Source organism: Oreochromis niloticus, unplaced genomic scaffold (genome assembly GCF_001858045.2).
Source record: "Oreochromis niloticus isolate F11D_XX unplaced genomic scaffold, O_niloticus_UMD_NMBU tig00003029_pilon, whole genome shotgun sequence".
NCBI classification, from domain to species: domain Eukaryota; kingdom Metazoa; phylum Chordata; class Actinopteri; order Cichliformes; family Cichlidae; genus Oreochromis; species Oreochromis niloticus.
Window position 1 is genome coordinate 1 of NW_020327765.1, and position 22,283 is coordinate 22,283.

The window sequence follows — 22,283 nt, forward strand, 5'->3', positions numbered from 1 at the left end:
TACTAAGTTGTTATATCAACCCGGCTGAATGAAACTACCCATCTCTCAGGCGTGAATGCCGTCGCGCTGAGAGGAAGTGGAAAAAGGACAAACTTCAAATGTCCTGGAAATTCTTCGTAATTGTTTAGCAAAATATCAGAAGACCGTGAAAGCTGCTAAATCTGCCTTTCTGTCAGGTCTTATTTTGACCAATTGCCACAAGCCTCGCGCCCTTTTTAACATTTTTTAACTCTAATTGATCCTTGTGCTACCACATATAAGGAGGCCTCCTCGTCCCTTTGTGAACATTTCTTAAGGCATTTTATTGATAAAGTTACAACGTTAAGGGCCCCGTTTTCACCGGTAGTCTCACATCCAGCTCCAGCTTTTAAATGCTCCTGTGGCGACCCACTAGAGGGCTCCACTCACACCCAAGCTTGGAAGAAGGGTTCTGTTGTGTTTGGGCGGAATATGCTCAGTTCATGTTTGGAGGTGAATAAAGTTGGAGTGTAAAACTACGGCTCCTGAGTCATGTGTCCCATGCCTCCATACTCTGCTGTTTTCCAGCAGTTTGAGCCTGTGTTTGGATGTAAAGGAAAAATTGATCACTTAACAATCTCCAACTCCCCACATGATATTCTTCCAGCCCGCACTTTCAAGGAAGCGCTGAACACTATTGGACCTTGTATTTTATTCATATTGAATGCATCAATGTCTTCAGGCTGTGTACCGTCTGCCTTCAAGCCTGCTGTTGTACAACCTGTTATTAAGAAGACTAATCTTGACTCCAGTCTTTCCAATTATAGGCCGATTTCTAAACTTTCCTTGATGTCAAAAATCCTGGAAAAGTAGTCTGTAAACAACTTCAGACCTTCTTAGATACCAATGGTATTAGTGAAAAGTTCCAGTCTGGCTTTAAGCGTCAACATAGTACTGAGACTGCTTTGCTAAGAGTTTTTAATGATCTCCTTTCAACTGCTGTTTCAGGTTGCTCTGTGGTTTTAGTATTACTGGGTCTGACCTCTGCTTTTGACACCGTACACTGAAAAAAAGGGATTGGCCAACTCTTGGATTTACGTAAACATCTTGCGTGTATTTAACATAAGTGCCTCATGCTTTAAAGTTAAGTGTAACTATATAGTGTAGAAACTACATGATATGCAGAGAGGCTAGATTAAATTGTTCATATCATGTTCGAGTGAAGTAACTCAATAACTTTCAGTCCCGTACGCTTTTGGATCGTGGTTTCAGGAAGGCATCCATCTCAGTCAAATCGAGCAAATTGGGTGGTTGTTACATTAAAAAAGTCTAACTTGTAATTTAAACACAATAATATCATGTTTCTATAAACGTAATTAAATCATGAAGGATCTGTATGAAATTCAACAACTTAATTGTTCTTGTTGAGATGACATGATACAATCTAGTCAGAGTGGTTAGTTGCTGAACTCATGAAATTCACAAGATCGCACGAGATGTCAAACTGCAGGAAAATCACTGGAGTTATAAGAGGCAGACAATTACACACACACCACGTGTATGCTATTGCTATTTATTGTGGTTTAACCTGTCAAGGACAAAAACGTACAAAAAATTCTGCATCAAGCCTTGAAATCATAGCTTTCCTGCTTTTGTTAAGTCTGGATTGGTGGCATGGTGGTTAGTGCTGTTGCTTCACAGTAAGAAGATCCTGGGTTCAAATCCACAGTCTGGCTAGTTTGCACTGGTTTCTCTCTGGGTATTCTGGTTTCTTCCCACAGTTAAAAGTCATGCAGTTGTTAGAGTTAGGTTAATTGGTGATTCTAAATTACCTGTCAATGTAAGTGCAAATGGTTGTTTGTGATAGACTTATGAGTTGTCCAGGGTGTACCCTGCCTTGTAACCTATCACTTCAGGGTTATTTCCCAGCCCCCCTGCAACCAGGATAAAGATAGGAGGATGGTAGTTGTTGTACATCCATTAAATTTTTATGGTAACCAGGATCTAGATTTTTTTTGAACATTACATAATATGAAGAGAACATGTAGTATTTAAGTGACCAAGTAGTATTGGGGTAAAAGTTACTGAATAGTGTTGAAATAAAATGACAAAATTGTGAAGGATTAAAATATTCCAAGAGCTCAACTTACTTCATCTAAACATGTTTCAATCGCGTTTTATGAACACAAAATGCACATGTTTATTGAATATGAATAAGTTGTGTTGATTGAACTCAATTGTTTAAGTTTCTGCCAAAGCAAAACATTTGTGTGCAACCGATGTCCACTATTGAATCAAGTAAATCCAACATGGCCTTTTTTTCAGTGTAGATCATAAGATCTTTTTATCAAGATTAGATCAAGTAGTTGGTCTTAAGGGCACAGCTTTGTCTTGGTTTAAATCTTATCTCCCAGAGAGGTCATTCTCCATTGCTATGAGGCAATATTCCTCCTCTTCTGCCCCCTTTCACTGTGGGGTGCCTCAGTGGTCTGTTTTGAGCCCTATGTTATTCTCTCTGTACTTGTTGCCCTTGGGATCTATTTTCAAAAAGTATAATATTTTTTCCATTGCTATGCCGATGACATTCAAATATCTTTTCTCTGACCTTGAATGTCACAGATACATTGCATACATTGTTTAATTGTCTTTATCAGGTGCCAGAATGCATGATCATATCACTCTGGTTTTAGCTAACTTACACTGGCTTCCTGTGAAATTTCGTATTGATTTTAAAATTCGAGCTGGTGGGTAACAGACGTCTCGAAAATGTCGGAGCACTTTTGCAAATATGTGATATCTTGATAAACCAGCTACATTCTCGCCTGAAAATATGTTAAAAGTTTATTTTGTGACCCAGAAAGAGTAATATTAAAACTTAGCAGCGCCCGCCATGTTGGAAATGGAACTGGCTGGGCCGTGCTATGAATTCTGGGATAGGTTGGGCCACGAAGGATACACCCGACCCATCCTTCAAATTCGGGGAAAAGGAGGACGCATTTGTCGGCCGCATCTGGAGGAGTCTTACGAATGGGACAGCCTTTGCTGCGTCGACTGTGACATAATCGGCCTACAAATGCGGCCTCAGGAGATGCGAGCCTAGGTTTTTGAACACAGCTGCAGAGGTTGGTGTGACAGAGGAAGAGATGGAGACAGATAATTGGCTAAAATGTTGTATGAGTCTTCATCAGTTACTGCACAGTGGAGCTATCCTAAACACTATACATCATCATCAGAAACAGGAAGTGAGAGTGACCTTCATACTTATCGTCATGTGAAAGCTTGATATCTAAACGGTCTCTTCACCTCAGGGACTGCTGACCTCTGCCTCCACCATGAGCTCCCGGGTGTGCAGGACCTGCGGGGGGTCCGACATCGACGTGGACCAGGCCCGTGGCAGCACCGTGTGCACCGGCTGCGGTTCGGTTCTGGAGGACAACATCATCGTGTCCGAGGTCCAGTTTGTGGAGGGAAGCGGAGGCGTGTCGTCCGCGTGGGACAGTTTGTGTCTGCTGGATGGTGAGACGCCACAGGGGCTGGCGGGTTAGGGTGAACAGGAAGGGCTGATTATAAGGAAGACCATGTGAGTCTGCTGAAGTCCATCCAAGTTTCACAGAAGCAGGCTTCTGACCAGTTCAGGTACTTTAATTAGTGCCATGTTTCAGAAGAAAACATCACAAGAAAACAAGCCGCCGTGTCTCGAAGCTTCTCGTTCGAATCCAGAATCAGAAACGTGTCCGCCTGAGCGTTCCCCTCGTGGGCCTTAACTGATGTCCATCGTACAAGAGTGGAAGTCTGCTCGTTCTTCCTCTTAAAATGTTTCACTGGAACACGAACCAAACAGAAAGAAACAGAAATGCACAATGTATCGCCAACTGCTGCACCTGTAAGAGATTAAAAAAAAAGTAAACAAGACAAACATACAGCATGTAGAACAGAAAATTAGAAAAATACACAGATACATACAGGCCACTACGAGCCACCAAGGGCATGGGCCAACGACCACACTAAAACATCAAGCACCAGCATCCCAGGGAGGGCACTAAGCATCCAGCAGGGAGCAGGGCCATGTCCCAGCCATGCGCGCACACACACACACACCATTAACTAATGGTGTGTGTGTCCTAGCAGGTCCTAGCAGAAGACATAAGATACTAAACCAAAATACACAGAAACTTGTTTTATGCTGCAATAGGTGTAGGCTGCTGGGGGATACCCATGATGCACTGGGTGTTTCTTTTTCACTCACTATGTGTTAATAGACCTCTGCACTGAATCATCCTTGTTATTAATCTCTGGCTCTCTTCCACAGCATGTCTTTATCCTGTTTCCTTCTCTCACCCCAACCGGTCGCAGCAGATGGCCCCGCCCCTCCCTGAGCCTGGTTCTGCCGGAGGTTTCTTCCTGTTAAAAGGGAGTTTTTCCTTCCCACTGTCGCCAAAGTGCTTGCTCATAGGGAGTCATGTGATTGTTGGGTTTTTCTCTGTGTGTATTATTGTAGGGTCTGCCTTACAATATAAAGCGCCTTGAGGTGACTGTTGTTGTGATTTGGCGCTGTATAAATAACACTGAACTGAACTGAATTTTTAAGTCAGTAAACATGTTAGCTGTACAATCATTCCACCCTGGAACGAAAACTCGGACTTCATGCCTGTGATGAGTGTCTGTAAACCTCTGAGCACATCTGTATGGGAGTACAGGAGAAACACAGCGGAGGTGGGTCTGATTAGGAAAAATCCAGACTGAATGATTCTGCAGCTGAAAGTCTGCTGAATAAAACCAGATCCTGAACCCAAGCTGAAGCAAGGTGCTCAGCAGGGTTGCGCTCAGCGTGCAGGACACCTGTGGACTCTGACATAGGTGCAGGAAGCCGAGTGTGACACCCTCCTTACCTGAACTGCTGCTTGGATCTTTCTGTTTTTACTCTTTAGCAGAATAACACTAACCCGTCTTTACCCAAAATGCTCTGCAGCAACTACAGTGATAGGGTCAAAGATCAAAGTCCTCCTTGGTTCTGTTTCACACAAGAGCAGCGGTAAAGAGTTGCGAGCCCAGATGCTTCAGAACGGTGAGTCCTGTGGCTGTTTGGAAGCGGGATGTCCCGGTGAGCCACAGGCGTAACAAGCCTTTGTGTATGCAGGTAAGCGTCAGATCCAGCAAATGGGCAGTCAGCTGCAGCTCAACCAGCACCACCTCGACACCGCCTTCAACTTCTTCAAGCTGGTCGTTAGCAAACACCTGACCTGGGGCCACAAGACAGAGCACGTCATCGCCGCCTGCCTCTACCTTGTGTGTTGCACTGAGGGCACCCCACGTATCCTAGCGACCACTCTGACCCACTGAGCATGTGCAAATCGCAGAGACAACCCAGAAATCTGAAAGCACGACAGCCTGGAGTCTGTTTACATGCAGCCAGGTGAACCGCTGACCTGGTTTCCTCACCTGTAGCTCAGGTGTGCAGCTCATCTCCTCTTTTAAAACCCTGAGAGGAGACGGACGTCAGACTTTCATCAGCTGCAGGTGGATGCAGGTTTGTCACAGGAGCTGATCCATCTGCGGCACATTCAGGCCTCCATCACCTGAACGTGCCGCAGATGTTGTGCTGTTTAAGATAATCTGCAACATCTGGAACAGGTAACAGCGTTACATCTGACACTGACGGGTTTTCATTCACGTTTGATAAGTTTCTGTTCTGAAGTGTGAAGTCATTAAAAACACCACCAACGATGAAACAAACCTGAGGTTTGAATCAAACACAAACTCAGTCAAAACACAGTTACAGGTTACAGGCTTCATTCTGACTTTTCACCTCCAAACCTTCAGTGGGTTTTCCTTAGATGAGCCTCAGACATGCTGCTGGACCTCAGCGATCTGCTGCAGGTAAGACCGAGCCTCAGCTGCTTTCAGCGGACTCTGAGTGGAGTCATTGAGGTGTGACCTCTATGCTGTGTGTCCAGGTGGATGTCTACATCCTGAGAAAGACCTTCCTGCTGCTGGCTTGTGAGCTCTGCATCAATGCTCCTGCCATTGGTGAGCCATTTACTTGTTTTATTTATTTAAAGCACTTAACACTGGAAAAACAAAGAATGCAGTCTTACAGGTCATTTAAAGTGTGATAAACAGCAACATGTGCCGACATCCAGAAAAAATGAAACTGAAAAAAACAACAGCAATCACATTTATCAGTTTCAACTTTTTACTTTCTCTCTGCAACTCTTTTCTACCGAATACAGGCTTGAAGTAATTTCTCGTCACATTCACATTTTTATTTTCATTTTACACATAATGATGTAACCTTGAACACAACAAGTACAACTCATTGTCCACAACACACAGAAAAAGCTGAAATTCACCCTCGGTGTGAGAGCCACATCTAGTGGCAGCAGCAGGAAACTACAACTTTCTTAATTTGTTTTCTCAAAGAATCAGGAGGCTCTAAACACTTTGAACAAAGCTAACAGCCAATCAGCTCTCACGCCCATGGCATGGTTCAGTCAGCTGCCAACTCCCCATCGCCAGGTCCGTTGATTGAATCTGAGCTCCAGGTTCTGATTTCCTGCCTGTTGGCTTGAGTCCTTGGCTCCAGGTTCCAGTTCAACAGTAGAGGATGACCTCTGGGATCTGCACCCCGGTGCCATCTGTACTTTCTGATGAGCACTGAAACTGGAAGGTCATTTTCCCACACTGCACTTCAGTCATGCCCTCCTGGCCAAGTAACTCAGCTCATTTCCATCTAAGACGGTACTGACCATGTAGAAGGTGTCCTGCTCTACCTGCATGGGGGCTTGAACAACAAGGTGCTGCTTGACCCATCTGACAGAAACTTCTGGGCTAGAACGATTTCCTGCCTCTTCAATTCAATCCTCACAACCTACTCGGCCTTCCCGCCACTGCCCAGCTACAAAATCCTGCGGTCCACGGCAAACTGGATGCTGTCACAGTGCCCCCTGTAGCGCCACTGGTTGCTGCGGTAGGCCGAGGATTGGAAGCGGTGGCACCTCTATGGCAGTAGCCCTGCCCGCTTCACAGTGGGGAATTCCAGCCTGGGTTTGTTGGTAGTGGTGAACAACAGATCCGACTGCGCTGCCCCATCTGTAAACTCCTGCAGTGTAATGGAAGGAATTGCACCAGGTACAGGTGGGGTGGCAGCATCTGCCGCTGTCTCCATAGATGTCCTCAGCAGTTAGCCATAGGTCGCTCACCTGGATGAAGCTCTTCTTCGCCTCCAGAACCTCCACCTCCTCGCCTTGAGGGAGACTGGAGGAGAACAGCTCGGCTGCAGTCTGTAATGCTTCACCTGTCTGCACTGTGGTCATTGAGCTCTGATCACTAACATGGATCCAGTCAGTGAACAGTATCTAACTGGCAGAGGTCTGGAGACAGCAGACCGCTGATATTATTAACATCATCAGTGTGGCCGAGAAGTCATGGCCACCACATCTGCTTCAGTATAGCGAGTGAACAGGAGATCGGGTCACTGCCTGGTAACACTTGATCATCAATAATTGCAGCTCTGAGTCCCAATCACGTCCCAGCTTCTCAGCGTTGAACCCGTGGTGCGTGTCACGGAGCTTTGGTGTGCGGGTTACCTGTGTGACGTCCACTGTGCCCGCGTCCTTCCGCTGTTAACGTTTAAAACGAGCAGAACGCTGCAGCCTGCCTCCGGACGCCATCTTATACCATATCGCTGCCTTCATCACGGCTCCACACCGCAAGAGGGTGGCAGAGCGCGGGAAAAGAACATAGCAAACGCACAGCCGCAAGTGTTTCCATGGACACTGAATACGGTGTGTGTGTGTCCGTATATTTATGTTTGCTACAGACACATACAGATGAGTGTGTTTGTTTCCATGGTGATGTCCGTGTCCAAGCCACTATTATAAAGAAATAAAATACTATGCATGTTAACAAGCAGACACACACAGAAAAGCAGCTTCTGAGTGCAGAAGCGGCTCAGTGGACGCTGAACACTGGGACAGTATGAACACTCTTCAGGTGCGGTGTAGTTTCAGTGACCGTGGTGATCAGTGAGGGTTTGCAGTCATGAAGGGAAACTGCCACAGAGTGTCTGCAGTCTCCAATGTGATGTGTGGTCAGTGTAACTCACAGCTAACTTATAGAGTCCTGATACACCATTAACAGTGAAGCACTCCTCCTTCTCCTCAGACCCCTGCCTGTATATTCCTCGCTTTGCTCACATGTTGGAGTTCGGGGCGAAGACTCACGAGGTTTCCATGACAGCTCTTCGTCTCGTACAGAGGATGAAGAGGGACTGGATGCACACGGGACGCCGACCCTCCGGACTCTGTGGAGCAGGTGAAACGTGGAAGTTTTCACTATAGCAACAAACGTCAGCGGCAACGTGCACAAAGCAGACATTAACGCTCCTCCTCTTCCTCCTCCTCAGCACTCCTGATAGCAGCTCGGATGCATATGTTTCAGCGTTCGGTGAAGGACGTGATCGGCGTGGTGAAGATCATCTACCAGGCCATACTGAGGAAGAGGTGAGCCACACAAACACTTGAGTACACCTGACTCCCACCAAAACAGGAAGTAGATCTCAGCGCCTTTCCCTCCCTGCAGGTTAACTGAGTTTGAGGACATGCCCACCAGTCAGCTGACCATCGATGAGTTCATGAAAGTAGATCTGGAGCAGGAGTGTGACCCCCATCCTTCACCGCTGCACAGCAAGAAGCCAAAATGCAGCAGGTACATCTTTGTCTCTGATTGGCTGCAGCAGCTAGGTCTCCGATTGGCTAACCAGTCTGTGCTTCCTGGTTTCTTGCAGTTAGAGCAGGAGCTGGCTAAGAAACTGGATGAGGTTGAAGGTCAGTTTGTCCTTTTTACCTGGGTGGGCTGCCTCAGGTGTGTGTGTGGGGGGGGCTTGGAATCTTTGAATCACGATGCGTTTCCTGTCATCATCAGGAGAGATCAGCTGCTACAAGGACGAGATCGAAACCGAGCTGGAGAAGAGTCGGCCCAAACTCAGAGGAATCTACACCACTTACACCAAAGAAGTCGGTCAGTTCTGATGCTGGGTCACCTCACCATCTCACCACGCCCACACAGTCACTTAGTTGTCTCCATCTTGTCTGTTTTCAGACCCCGAGGACAACGGCGACGTTTTGTCCCTGCCATCCAAGCCTGAGGAGGTCGAAGGCGAAGGCGTGGAATTCCAAGTCGCCACCCACCACCTGACCGAGGACTTCCTGTGTCAGGTGATCCAGGAGGAGGAGGGACGGGGCGTGAACGGAGATCAGGAGGCGGTGCCAGAGAAGGAGTCGATGGGACCCCACCGTCAGGCTGCCTATCTGACCTCCATTCCAGGAAAACTGCCGAGCGCCGCTAGCCTGAGCCTCCAGCAGACTTTCCAGACCTCGGACACATCAGAGAGTGGCGGGAGAGTGCTCGGTGAGGATAACCACTGTAACAGAATGGTGACATCACCATTACATCATAGGGGAGTCAGAGATGGTTCGTGAGAATCAAGCTCTGCGTTTGCTTTCAGGTGACTACCCGCAGAGCGAGGAGCTGGACCTGAAAGATATCGACGATCAAAAAATCGATAAGGTCAGTTAATGTTTCCACAGGTACAAAGGCACCTGAGCAACTTTTAGTGTGAAAGGACCCATCTATACGTGCTGTTTTTGGACTGGCCCATTCTGTGTGTTGCAGTACATCCTAAATGAGAAGGAGGTTCAGGTGAAGATGGAGCTGTGGATCAAGCAGAACCCTGAATACCTGAAGGAGCAGGAAGGTGCTCATCAGCAATCATTGATGGGTGTTACTGATTACTGATTCTGATTGATTTGCGTTTGTGTTTCCAGAGAAACAGGAGCAGATAAACAAAGAGAAGGAGGAGGGCACCTACAAGGAGAAGGTGAGTGAAACCAGCATTCAATCTAGAGCCTCGCCTGAAGCTCCACCCACCTGATCTGTGACCCCGTGGGGTGTATGTTTTGTCAGAAGAAGAAGTCTAAGAAGCGGGACCAGATCGAGACATTGACAGCAGGTGAGGCGATCAAGAGAATGTTGGAGAAGAAGATCATCTCCAGTAAGATCAACTATGACGTCCTCAGAGACCTGAACCGAGGGACAGGAAGTCTGAGCAGCTCCCCTGACCACACCCCCGATACCACCGCAGCACAAAAACGACTCAACCGCCACCAGAAGACCAGTGACGGTAACCAAGACCTTGCAGCCAACACCAGCATCATGGGCAAGAGGTATCTGAGCTGATCTGTGATCAATAACCTGGCATCAGTATCGACTATCCCTTAACCTGTCCTCCACGTAATCCTGACGTTCTCTCTTCTGCTCTTTCAGGTTCCGCCACTTCATTTCCTCCACACAAAAGAAGAAGAAAACAGCTCATCAGGTGCGCATCGTCCTTGCCTGTTTTACCTGTGTGTCCTTCCTCACCTCTCGCACGTATTACTCCCTCCTTACCCGGTTTGCCTGATGTTAAACTTTCAGGTAGAGAGCACAGTCTCAGTGGTTACAGAAGCACAAGCACCAGCAGAGACCGAGTCCAACCCGCCCCCTGGCTCTGCAGCAGAAACAAGCCCCGCTCCCCCAACTGCTCCATCTCCTGTGGAGGAGGAAGAGGAGGAGTGTGTTAGCTCTGCAGCTGGTGGGAAGTTGGTCCAGACTTTCATTCTGGAAATCATTACAGTAACCTTGATTGATTGATTTCATTGATTGATTGATTTGTGTCATCCAGATTACGGTTGTGATGCAGACGAGGAGGAGATCTTTTATCTCCGCCCTGCTGACCTTTGACCCCCTGAAGAAACTCCATCCAGGCTCCAGAGCCAAGGCAGCTGATCCACGTCCCACAGATCCAGTATCAGAGGAACCGGTTACTGATCTGTTTTGATTTCTGCTTTGATTGATCCCTGATCGTTTTTATTGATCCTCCTAGTACTGAGGTTTTTAGATGTTTTTGTATTGACGTGAAACCAGCGGTGTGTGTATGTAAGTGTGTGTGTTCTTGTTGTTCCTGTATTTCAATACAAACAATAAAACAACCATTCCTTCACAATAAAGGAGCTGACAGTGGACACGAGTTTTTCTGATCTCAGAACCAGATGATCTCGGTTCTGACTGTGCAGTTTTGATCGTCCACTTCTAATTGTCTGGTTTTGATATTCCAGGTACAGGATTGTCTGGTTCAGACTGTCTCGTCTGAGTGTCCTCCCTGAGTTCAGATCTTTCACACAAAACCCAAAAGGAGTCTAGAAGAATGTCTTCCTCCCTGCTGTCATCATTTATGTCTTCTTTTAAAAGGCAGGTTTTTACCTTACAGTAGGAAGTGACTGTTTAAGTGGAACTGTATAGATAAAGTTTAAAGTAAAAATGTTGCACCATATTGACAGCAGCAGGACAAACACAGAGCAGAGAGAAGTTCTTTATTAACATCCCAAGTCAAAGCTTAAAGAACGTTTTAAAGTCTTTGACTGGAGCTTCTCGGGTACATTGTTCCTTTCAGTCTGGGAGCCACGGTAGTATAGTGGTCTACAGAGAGACCAGAGAGGTTAGAGCGTTCCTGAATGCAGCAGCAGAAAAACATGAGCACATCACATCCCAACAGGAAGACTCAGCGCTGGGCCACGTCTTCAACCACCACTTCATGTCAATCCTAGTGTCTGGCACCTGTGGGGAGGGGCACAGTCCGGTTACCATGATGACATGCTGATGTGTGAGTCATTGGGCAGCTGTGACCTCACCAGCTGTGTGAACTCTCCACTGAGGCTCCTGCCCAGCAACGGGAATTTCCCCCCACGGCAACCGTCCAGCACCGCTGATGAGCGTGTGAACACCTGCACGAACTGCACAGAGATGTCAGTGGTATAAAAAGAACCTTACTGGTCTGGGTTTGGCCTAGTTTCAAGCAAGGCTGTGGCCTGGTTCTGATCACCTGGTTGCTTTCTGATTGTCTGGTTTTGGTCAATTTCAAGCCCAGGATTCATACTGGACTCGTCAAAGCCTGTAACCAATTTTTAGCTCAGATGTGACATGATTCTAATCAACCAAAGTTTTTCTTGCTGGATGGTCGTGACTGTAGTGTGGATTTAGATAAAGTGAACAGGGTCTTTCATGGGGCGTCATTTATAACTCGTTCTTGTATTTCCTGTCTGTTCTGGTTTCTTCTGGTCTTTCCTAGTCTGTTTGAGTACCTCTTGGCTGATGAACGTCCTGTGGAGTTCATGAGCTGGAATGTTTCTTTCAGATCAAAACTGCAGGTTAGGATACGATCACCTGTGGTACAGGGGGCGGTACTGGAGGAGCACTTAGCGGCGGGGCTAATCTGCAGGACAACACAGAAAAGTCAAAGGTCAGCACTTCAACAGTGAGGCTGAACAGGAGCTAAGTCAGGACAGGAGGAAGGTCCTACTTGGGTTTTATTGGTCTTAACCTCATTCTTCTTGGCCGCCACAGGCGAATGCTGCTTCAGTGCGTTGGTGGTGGGAAGAATCATTCCCTGACCGAACTTTGTGGGATCAGAGGTCACAGTTACCCCAGGGATCATCTTCCTGGCTGAAGATGAAAGGTGCTTTCATAATGAAGCGTTTTAGGTACTGTCTCAGAGTAATGGCTTGCAGAGGGTTGAAACTAAACACGTTCCAGCCACCGGGAGGAGCTCAAAACAGAGCGCTATGTCACACATACAGCCTGGCCCCTAAAGGTCCATGTTTTGCTCACATGCATTTGTATCGGATGGTTGGATACTAGAGGTAATTGTAGACTGTGCTTGTGTCAGTAACTCACCCCCTTATATCAGCAGTATTCTTCACACCTATTGATATTCACTTCCAACTATTATCTCAAGCCTGGACCTACCCACCTCTTATCACTAATGGTTATTTCAACTGCCATTGCTACAATCTGCTGAATTTCACAGGTTTCCACATTACTGCTATCTTTTTCCTGTGTAGACCCACCCCTAAAGGACTTTGATAGTTATTGACTGATGTATTTCAGACACACGGAGGATGCCCACGAACAGTTCTAAAAACCCCTTATGGTCAGAAACTGCCTGGTGTCTTCTGGGTAACACACCTGATTTGAGCTGCTGGACATACTTGCCCAGAACCCTGCGAACCTCTCGGACGCCAGACGTCTTCATGAGGTCCAGGAGACGCGTGTTGAGCTGGTCCATACAGAAAGCCACGCAGATCTGGATAGCAACATAATTATCAGTACACTCATCAGTCCGGTCATCACAGGGTTGCAGGGTACGTGATCAGAATCAGGAGTCAAACTCACGTCCAGGTCGTCCTCATCATTCTTGTCAGACAGGTTGGACACATCGATAGTTCCTCTGAACTTCACTTCCCTGCAGGACAACCCTGCACACAGGAAACAGCACCACAGAAGACTTGCAACCCTATGTCAGAGTCCCCTCTGTACACCAATTTCCTCTGGTTATTGGCAACTCTATACTCAGAAACATGTGGCTAGAGATTCTGGCAGCCACGGTCAAATGTATCCAAGGGCCAGAGCGAGTGACACTGAGTCAAAATGAAACCTTTCATATAAGGATAAGAGTAGATTTGGTAGTGATGATTAATATTATCAGCAAAGACTCCTGGTTTACAACAATGGCTTACACAGCAGAGGGGAAAAACTCTCCACTATTATCTTTTTTCAGTACCATGTGCCAACACAGTGCAGAGCAACTGCCTGAACTCTACTCCCATAGAGATTGGTTATCTTGTTTATAGTGTTACATGACTCTGAAAAAGAAAGCCTGACTCCCTGGTATAACTGAGTAATGTGCATTTTGAACCAGATAACCGTGAGCTGAAGAGGAAATGGTATCTCGCTGATTTAGAAGATCTTCATTCAGCCTGGAAAAATTGTTTGTTGCTCAACAACATGCTCCCAGAGTTATCACCAAGATGGCTGCCAAGTGGTGAGACGTCCTAGAGGAGGGATGTGTTGAAAGTTGGACCGCGGTAGAATCAGCAGGCTATGGTGAATAATCACAGTGATTTTCAGGTCTGTGAAGAAATCTATCTAGGAGCTATGACAGTGTAAAGACACCCTGCAATTTTAAATGTGCGGCGACATTTGAATGAGGCGCGTACCAGTAGAGGGAGCCAACGCACCACGAATGGTGCACAGCCACAGATGAGCTTTGTGTCATTTATTTGTGACATGCAGGATTGTCCGCAAAGAAATGTGGATAAGTTGTAAATCAAAAGCTAAAGAGCTCATTCTTGCACTGTTTTGATCAGAACACACGTGGGAATGTTCAAGTGTTGACAATTTGTAATTATAAAGTGAATTAGGGAAAGATAATCGATACTGCCACTGGCTAGTTTTCAACCCGGGTCTCCCGCTCCCAAAGCGCGTTCAGCCTGCCCTATAATATATTATAGCATTACAAAAATGTTCTGTAACACCAAAAGTACACGGCCTGTCAACATCATTCCTTCACTGTAACAATCAGCAGGCTTTAATTAAAAAAAGAAAAAAGAAATCAAGGCGATTTCCAGGTCTATAAGGAAAAATACATCTAGGAGATATGAGGAGTTGAAAACGCCTCCGTTACAGAATTCCAGCTGTCATTTTCACTGAAGTCTCCATAGACTTTGAATGGGGACTTTTCTGACTTTGTGTTGCTTGGAGGCCATTTGCGAGAAAACGGCAACTCCTGCGATAATGACGGTGGCATTTTGTGAAAGGCAAGAAAAATACCTACGTTTTGATGTATAATTTGTGTTAATGAAGGCAAAATTGAGCGTTTGTTCAGACGTGAAGAAGAGATTGAGAAAGCGACAATGCCTGGCGTGTTTGGCGGTGGGTAGCAAGGCTAAGAAGCAATATTGAGGTAAAAGTTGAGGGATTTTGGGACAGCGGTAAAAAGGCAGAGAGAGCCCGTCTATAGGCTTCTAAGCAAGCGTAGCAGGTGAATTTCAGAGCCAGGGACTATTATTGTTTGTTTGGTATGTATCCCCAACAAATGGTCCGCATGGGATTCGAACCACTGCCCCCTGTCTTCAATCTCCGCCATAGGGCCTGTCACTTTCCCATGAGCCACGAGGGCGGCCAATGGAATGGGCGCAATTCTGGTATATTTATCTTCTTCTTTTTTTTTTTTTTTTTTTTTTTTTTTTTTTGTCTGCTACTTTTTGTTTCACTAATTGTGTCACCTCTATGTGAGATTGAATATCAACATGGCGGCGCGAGCAGTTGCAGCAGCCGGCGCTCTCCTCAACTTAGCGGTTTTCTTTTTATTTTCTCTATTTTTCTTTCACTTTTACTCCGATATGCACGAGCACATATGCAGCACAGTAAAACTCAACTGCTTGCGGTTCGAAACCACAAAAACCTGCACACCTTTGTTGACAATGACTGGGACTCAATTCCCCCTGAGATCCGGAGGGTCACCGACTCTAATTTCACCATACCACCGCTGAAGTGGTGTAGGCGACGGAGGCACAGGAAACAGAAGAGAGGGAAGAGAGCGGGGCTGAAGGCTAGGCTACGTGCTAACCCACACAGACCGGCTATTCCGAGTCTCTTCCTCACCAACTCACGGTCACTAAATAACAAGATGGACGAGCTACGACTGCGGATCACCTCACGCTGTCTGGATTACTGTGTTATGATCATCACAGAGACTTGGCTGGACTCTTTCACCCCAGATACTGCGATTGAGCTAGCGGGCCATGCTACGGGGGAGGTCTGCTAGTGTTTGTAAACAATGGTGTGTCCAAATTCATGGGCTGCATCCTGAGGCCGCATTTGTAGACTGATTAGGCAGCCGACAAATGCGTCCTCCTTTTCCCCGAATTTGAAGGAAGGGTCGGTTGTGTTCTTCATGGCGGCCGCTACTAAGTTTTAAAATTAGTCTCATTAATCTTTCTGGGTCACAAAATACACTTTTAAGATATAATGACAGCAAGTGTCATTATTCTAAATAGAGAAACATGGCGGGCAGCTCGCCACAAAGAAAAAGGAAAAGTCAGGGGCGCCGGTTCTTTAAGCGCAGCCCAGCACCCCACCAGCTGCTGCCGAGGCACAGAGTGGTTTCGAACCAGCGACCTCAGCGTGTCACACACGAGCTGGTAGCCTTGGCAGTATACTCCTGCGCCACCTGTCAAGGCCAAAAATTCTGGACATATTTGGTATATTTATCTTCTATAAACACGCCCCTAGGTGTCCTTCGTGGCCCACCATATCCTAGAATTCATAGCGCGGCCCAGCCAAACTCCAGTTTCCAACAATGGCGGCCGCTACTAAGTTTTAAAATTACTCTTATTAATCTTTCTGGGTCACAAAATACACTTTTAACATATTTTCAGGCGAGAAAGTAGCTGTGTAAACATCAAATATCTGCTGGGTTTATCAAGATATCGCATATTTGCAAAAGTGCTTCCACGTTTTCGGAGACCTCTGTTACCCACCAGCTCGATAGCTAGCCGGGAGCTCCAGGGCCACTGAAGCCGCTGAGAACGGCACAACTCCCGGCACATCATTTTCAGATCACCGCGGACTTTCGCTACTCTGGTTAAACGTAAGTCACTTAGACAAGCTAGAAATGATATTGTTTGGCTTTTTTCAGTGTTTTATTTGTTCGTCAGTAAATCGGTTTGGCTGAGATTAAAGTGATTAGATTAGATAAAATAAAACTTTATTAATCCCCCGGGTGGGTTCCTCCTTGGTTTTCTCACAGCTGACCAAACGTCAAACAGAAAACCAATTAAACAAAAGTGTGAGATGGTCGACAGTTTACGCCAGCGTCCTGTTATAATTTAGATAGCAAGGAGCAGGCGTCCGAGTTTATTCAACTCCACCGAGACAGCGGTGACGCTAACCAGAAGGCTAGACCGTCCAATTTCCCCAGCCATTTACTTCCGGCCTACCCGACCTTCTGAGGACCCGGCCCACGTAGACCGCTCAGGCCGGGTCCTCAGGAGGATGCAGCCCATGAATTTGGACACGACCAATAACTGGTGCACCAACCATATCTTTTCTTGTGTAAATGTAAATTTGTCTGTTATTGTGTAAATACATTCGCTATTGTGTACTCTACACACACGGAGAGATGCCAAACTGCCTTTCACTGTTCTTGTAACAGTGACAATAAAAAGCTATTCTGTTCTATTCTATTCTATATTTGCTTGATATAATGTTTACATGTCTATTTGTTTTTAAAAATGGCCACTTTGCTTTATTGTGATTTCTATTTGCTTTCAACCTAAAAGAAAAGAAGCCTAATCTACACCGAGCATCTGAAGAACAACATGCAAGTCCTCAAACACATTGGATCCAAAACCTCTTCCAGTTCCTCCGACACCATCACAGACTGTTTTCCATCTTGAAAGTCCTGAACTGTCAAGTCTGCTTAATAAGAAACTTTGTCAAGTGTTTTCAATTTGATTTGACTGTTTATTATGTGCCTTTTTGGTTTTGGTTGTGTTAAGGTTAATATTAATCATGTTAGTGGTTTTTTACTCATTCATTTGATTATTTAATGTTAACTGTTTAATTTAATCTTTGTTTCTATTGGGTTTTATTAAAAATTAGGAAGTGTGTCATCAATGACAGGAGCTCACTTGAAAACAATGTAATTAAATATATAAATGTTGCTGTCTGCAAGTTGCAAGCATAGCTCACATGGTGGGGGGTGGAGCAAGTCTAACAAGGTATTCACACCCATGAATACCTTGTTAGACCCATGAATTTTTTCATACCTTGACTCAAGGTGACTCACATGGTTAACAGTGGGTCACTGACCCCAGGACAACAATCCAATAGGTATTAAATACCTGGGACTCTCATCAGTTGTTTTAGAACTGAAGAAGCCTCTTAATGAGAAGTAAAATGTCTTTACAAACCAAAAAAATGTTCAGTTGCCTTCTTTTCAAAGACAGTACAACACATAATATGTCATGATCCTGGGTCATTTTGACCCAGCGTTTTGTGTTTCCTTGGAGTTCACTTTGTGCCTTGTGTCTATTCTGATTTTGTAGTAGTTTAGGGTTGAATCTGGAGCTCAGTGTTTTATCAGCCCTACCTGTGTCTGTCCTCGGTGCTCTGTCATGTCCTCGTATTGTAAAACAGTCTGTATGTTTCCTGTTTTACTTTGAAGGCTCGTGTTCTGGATTTCCTTTTCTGTTCTGAAGGTCTGTGTCTGTTATCGTGTTCAGCTTGTATCCTCAGGTCGTCGTGTGTATTAGGATCAGCTGTTCTCCCCTCCTGTGTGTGATTACCCAATTACCTGGTGTGTGTGTATATTTAGTGGGTGTCGTTCTGTGCTCGTTGTCGGCTCGTCTGCGTTAGTCTGCTTTTGTCTGTGTATCTCTGTGTTAATCTGCGGCTCTCTGCATTCTCCGTTTCATATGACTTCAGGTTTGCTCTTTAGTTTTCCCAGTTTAGGTTTCTTAAGTCATTTGTCATTCCTCACTGCCTGTTCTGCCACTGCCACCTGTAAATAAACCCTCACTCATATCATCAGTCGGCTGCTTGCATTTTGGGTCCTCATTCTTCCATAACACGACTGCTGCCCCGGCCGTGACATAATACAACTGTGCTTTAATTTAAGAAAGTCCTGTTTTCTGTCTATAGAACTTCAAGAGAGAAGAGCAGAACTTTGTGGTCCAGAATGAAATTAACAACATGTCCTTCCTTATCACTGACACCAAGTGCAAGATGTCAAAGGTACAGACACATAGATGCTGGAGACATTTGAGGACATGTGCATACCAGTGACCTTATTTTAAAATTAAATTGTGCCTGTTTAATGTTTGACTTTGCCACAGGGAATAGTTTCAGACCAGGAGAGGAAGAAGATGAAGAGAAAAGGTGATCGATACTCGATGCAGACAAGTTTGATTGTTGCTACTCTAAAGCGCCTGCTGCCCGTGGGACTCAACATTTGTGCTCCAGGAGAACAAGAGCTTATCGCACTGGCTAAGAACCGCTTCACTCAGGTAGCATAGTAGTGCTAACAGATTACAGAAAGAACTGTTTCATTATAAAAATAGATATGATTCATTTAACTGTTTCTGTGTATTTCAGTTCAATTCAGTTCAGTTCAATTTTATTTATAAATCACCAAATGACAATGACTGCCTAAAGGCGCTTTATACTGTAATGACCCTACAATGATACAAAGAAAGCAGATAAAAGCCCAACAATCATACGACCCCCCCTTTAAACAAGCGCTTTGGTGCCAGTGGGAGGGAAAAACCTTTGGCAGGACCAAGCTCAGGGAGGTGCGGCTATCTACCATGACTGGTTGGGGTGAGGTGTATGACAGTAACAATCAATTATTTGCAGTATTGGTATTCCTGAGGTAAACCTTTAGTAACAGCAAAATAACTCTGCCTTAGCTTTGTAAAATTTTCATTACTAATTACTGAATAAATATTTTTTGCTCATGACATCTTTGATAGGATTTTGTAGGTCACAGAATACCTGTTGTTTGATCGAAGTTAATAATTCTTTTGCAGAAAGACACAGAGGACGAAGTTCGAGAGGTCATCAGGAACAACCTACATTTACAAGGAAAGGTAAGAAAAGGACACAAGTTACTTAAAGTATACTTACACATTATGCCTCTGGGCTTAGATTTTGCCATGGTGTCAGGTTGTTGTCAGTTTATCTTATTCTTGTGAAAGTAATGTCAAAGGACTGGTTTAAGAGAAATTCTTCAAATCTGGCACAAGGATGAAGTGATTCGATTTTGATGGTCGGTGGGCAAACTCGCAAAATTTAGAGTCAAGTACTCAGATTCAGTTTAAATTTCACACAAATCTAGAGTAAGAGGACCTAAACGAACTGATGAACCTTTATGTCCATAAGATAAATAAGGCTACTTCACAGTGATATCATAGGTTATCCGAAAGATATAGAATAGGAAATTCAATCTGTCAACAAGTGATTGAAGGAACTCTATCACTCCACATAGCCCCTATCCCACTAACATCACTAAACTCGTCTGTACGGGAGAGTACAGGCTGTATCAAAAAGAATCATTCGATTTCAAAGTGCTTTCATTCTGCAGCCATTCACCCGGAACAATTGCATTACAACAGCAGTGGCTGCAGTGACTACAGTGAACTATGGGATGACGTATTTCATTGATTATTCATAAACATTGAACATTTTGTATGTAAAACTTTATATTCAGCCATGTATTTTAAATTTAGTGTAAGCTTAAAATACAGCCTTTTGAAAGTGTATGATTTATTTTTGATACACTGTATATTCCAGAGTCATATGTGAAGCCATCTACTTGACAGCTAAAGCTTCACCCACACTGGGTCAGGAAACAGGACAATGATCCCAAACACACCAGCAGGAGAAAGAACTGAATCTGAAGTTATAGAGTGACTGAAATACTGAAAGTAGCAGGACCTTAAGAGTGCTGTGCGTAAATGAATGGCTTCAAACCTAAATCAACTGAAGCAACGTTATAAACAAGGGTGGGCCAAAATTCTGCCACAATGATTTTAAAGACTTACGAAGTCATACAAAAAAACAACCAATTCAAGTTATTGCCAGCAAGGTAGTTATACAAGCTACTGAATCATGAGCTTTACATGTGGTGTTTCTGTGTTTTGGCTTTTGTTTTGTTAAAGTCGAGACAGATGTAAACCAGTTGGTAGATGTTGGTTGGTACTATATATTTATATATTCACAAAGGTGCTTAACCTTGTGAATGGGCCAATAGAGTCATGCATTTCCTCTGTGTGTCTTACAAAGTCAGAGGACCCAGCAATTCGTTGGCAGATGGCTCTGTACAGAGACCTCCCAAACCACTATGAGGATACTACTGACCCAGAGAAGACTGTGGAGAGAATCCTGGATATTGGTCATGTCCTCTTCCACCTGGAGCAGGTTGTTACGACCCGGCTCGTAATGACCGTAACGATGCGCAGGATGTCACGCGACTTCCCACGCCCAAACAGACACAGCCACAGCGTTTGAATCTTAACAATAATTTATTTACACTAATGGCACAATGGAGGAGTATATGCTTCGGGGTGAGCCAAGGCCAAAACAATAAACAAAACTCAACCTATGCTTCGGTTCCCCTCTAACCTATCCAGGGAAAAGAAAACAAAGAAATAACACAGACTGACCTCCCTGGTCTAAAAAACACAGGAGAAAAGAAGGCATCTCAAAATAATCGGCAGCTCACCCCTACTTACTCCGCACCTCACACACATGCCCGACTTTATGCTAAAAGACTGTAGCTGCGGCCGCGCCGTCTGGACCAGAGGCAGGTGCATGGGAAGTCTGCCACACATCCCAACCAGTGCAGCTCTTCAGTCGCCCTTTTGTAGCTCACGGCCACCGCAGGAACCAGTCACATCAGGCCGGTCATTAGGTCCACCAATCACAGCCGAGCCCCTGCACAGGTGAATATACATACGTCACACAACAGAGAAACCAACAGCACCCGTAACACCCCCCACCATAAGAATTAAATAATCCCTTGCTTATTTAATTCCCATCCGTTTACACTGCTCTAGATAAGGCATCAGCGAAGACATTATCAAGGCCCTTTTTATGACTGATCTGCAGGTTGAAGTCTTGTAACAGAAGGGACCAGCGCATGAGTCGCTGATTGGAATTTTGCATCCGCGAAAGAAACACAAGTGGGTTGTGATCTGTGAAAACCTGAACGGGCACGGGGCTAGACCCCAGGTAGACCTCAAAGTGTTGCAGGGCTAGCAACAATGCAAGCGCTTCCTTCTCAATGGTGCTGTAGTTTATTTGGTGTTGATTGAATTTCTTCGAAAAATAGCAGATCGGATGGTCCACTCCGTGTTGATCTGCCTGCAGCAGAACCGCACCCGCTGCGGTTGCGCTGGCATCCACCTCCAACTTAAACGGAGAGTCAAAGTTAGGGGCTGCTAAAACTGGAGCACTGCACAGTAAAGCTTTCACAGACTCAAAAGCAGTTTGGCACGCCGCAGTCCAAGTGAAGGATTTGGTTGGGCTGACTAGGTCAGTCAGGGGGGCGACCACGGAGGCAAAGTTTTTACAGAATCCGCGATAGTAACCACACATCCCCAGGAAGCGGCGTAACGCCCTCCTTGTTTGTGGGACTGGATACGCGATAATAGCCTCCACCTTTGCGGTTACGGGGCACACTCGCCCGTGACCCACCTGCTTTCCGAGGTAGGTGATGGTGGCTTTTCCAAACTCACATTTAGTCAGGTTTACAGTGAGCGATGCTTCCTCGAAACGCCTGAAGACAGTGGAGAGAGTTTGGAGATGACTGCTCCAGGAAGCAGAATAAATGACCACATCATCTAAGTAGGCGTCACAGTTTGGGACCCCGGCCAAAACCTTAGCCA

The 22,283-nt window shown here is 45.4% G+C and overlaps 1 protein-coding gene and 1 pseudogene across 2 annotated transcripts; one reads left to right on the forward strand and one right to left on the reverse strand.

Annotated features, from left to right (window-relative positions):
• The first annotated feature begins 4,555 nt into the window (after nucleotides 1–4,555).
• Nucleotides 4,556–10,954, forward strand: LOC109194211 (transcription factor IIIB 90 kDa subunit-like; annotated as a pseudogene).
• Nucleotides 10,955–11,156: 202 nt separating this feature from the next.
• On the reverse strand, nucleotides 11,157–13,828 carry LOC109194587 (activator of 90 kDa heat shock protein ATPase homolog 1-like). Of its 2 annotated transcripts, none has more exons than XM_019346636.2 (5): nucleotides 13,225–13,828; nucleotides 13,018–13,135; nucleotides 12,374–12,495; nucleotides 11,685–12,265; nucleotides 11,157–11,610 (listed from the first exon to the last, which is right to left on the reverse strand). In XM_019346636.2, the coding sequence occupies exons 2-4, from the start codon at nucleotides 13,115–13,117 to the stop codon at nucleotides 12,053–12,055; spliced, it is 435 nt and encodes a 144-aa protein (XP_019202181.1). In that variant the 5' UTR covers nucleotides 13,118–13,135; nucleotides 13,225–13,828; the 3' UTR covers nucleotides 11,157–11,610; nucleotides 11,685–12,052. The 2 variants fall into 2 exon arrangements, with proteins under 2 accessions (XP_019202181.1, XP_019202180.1); XM_019346635.2 differs by having other exon boundaries at nucleotides 12,353–12,495.
• Between the last annotated feature and the right edge of the window lie 8,455 nt (nucleotides 13,829–22,283).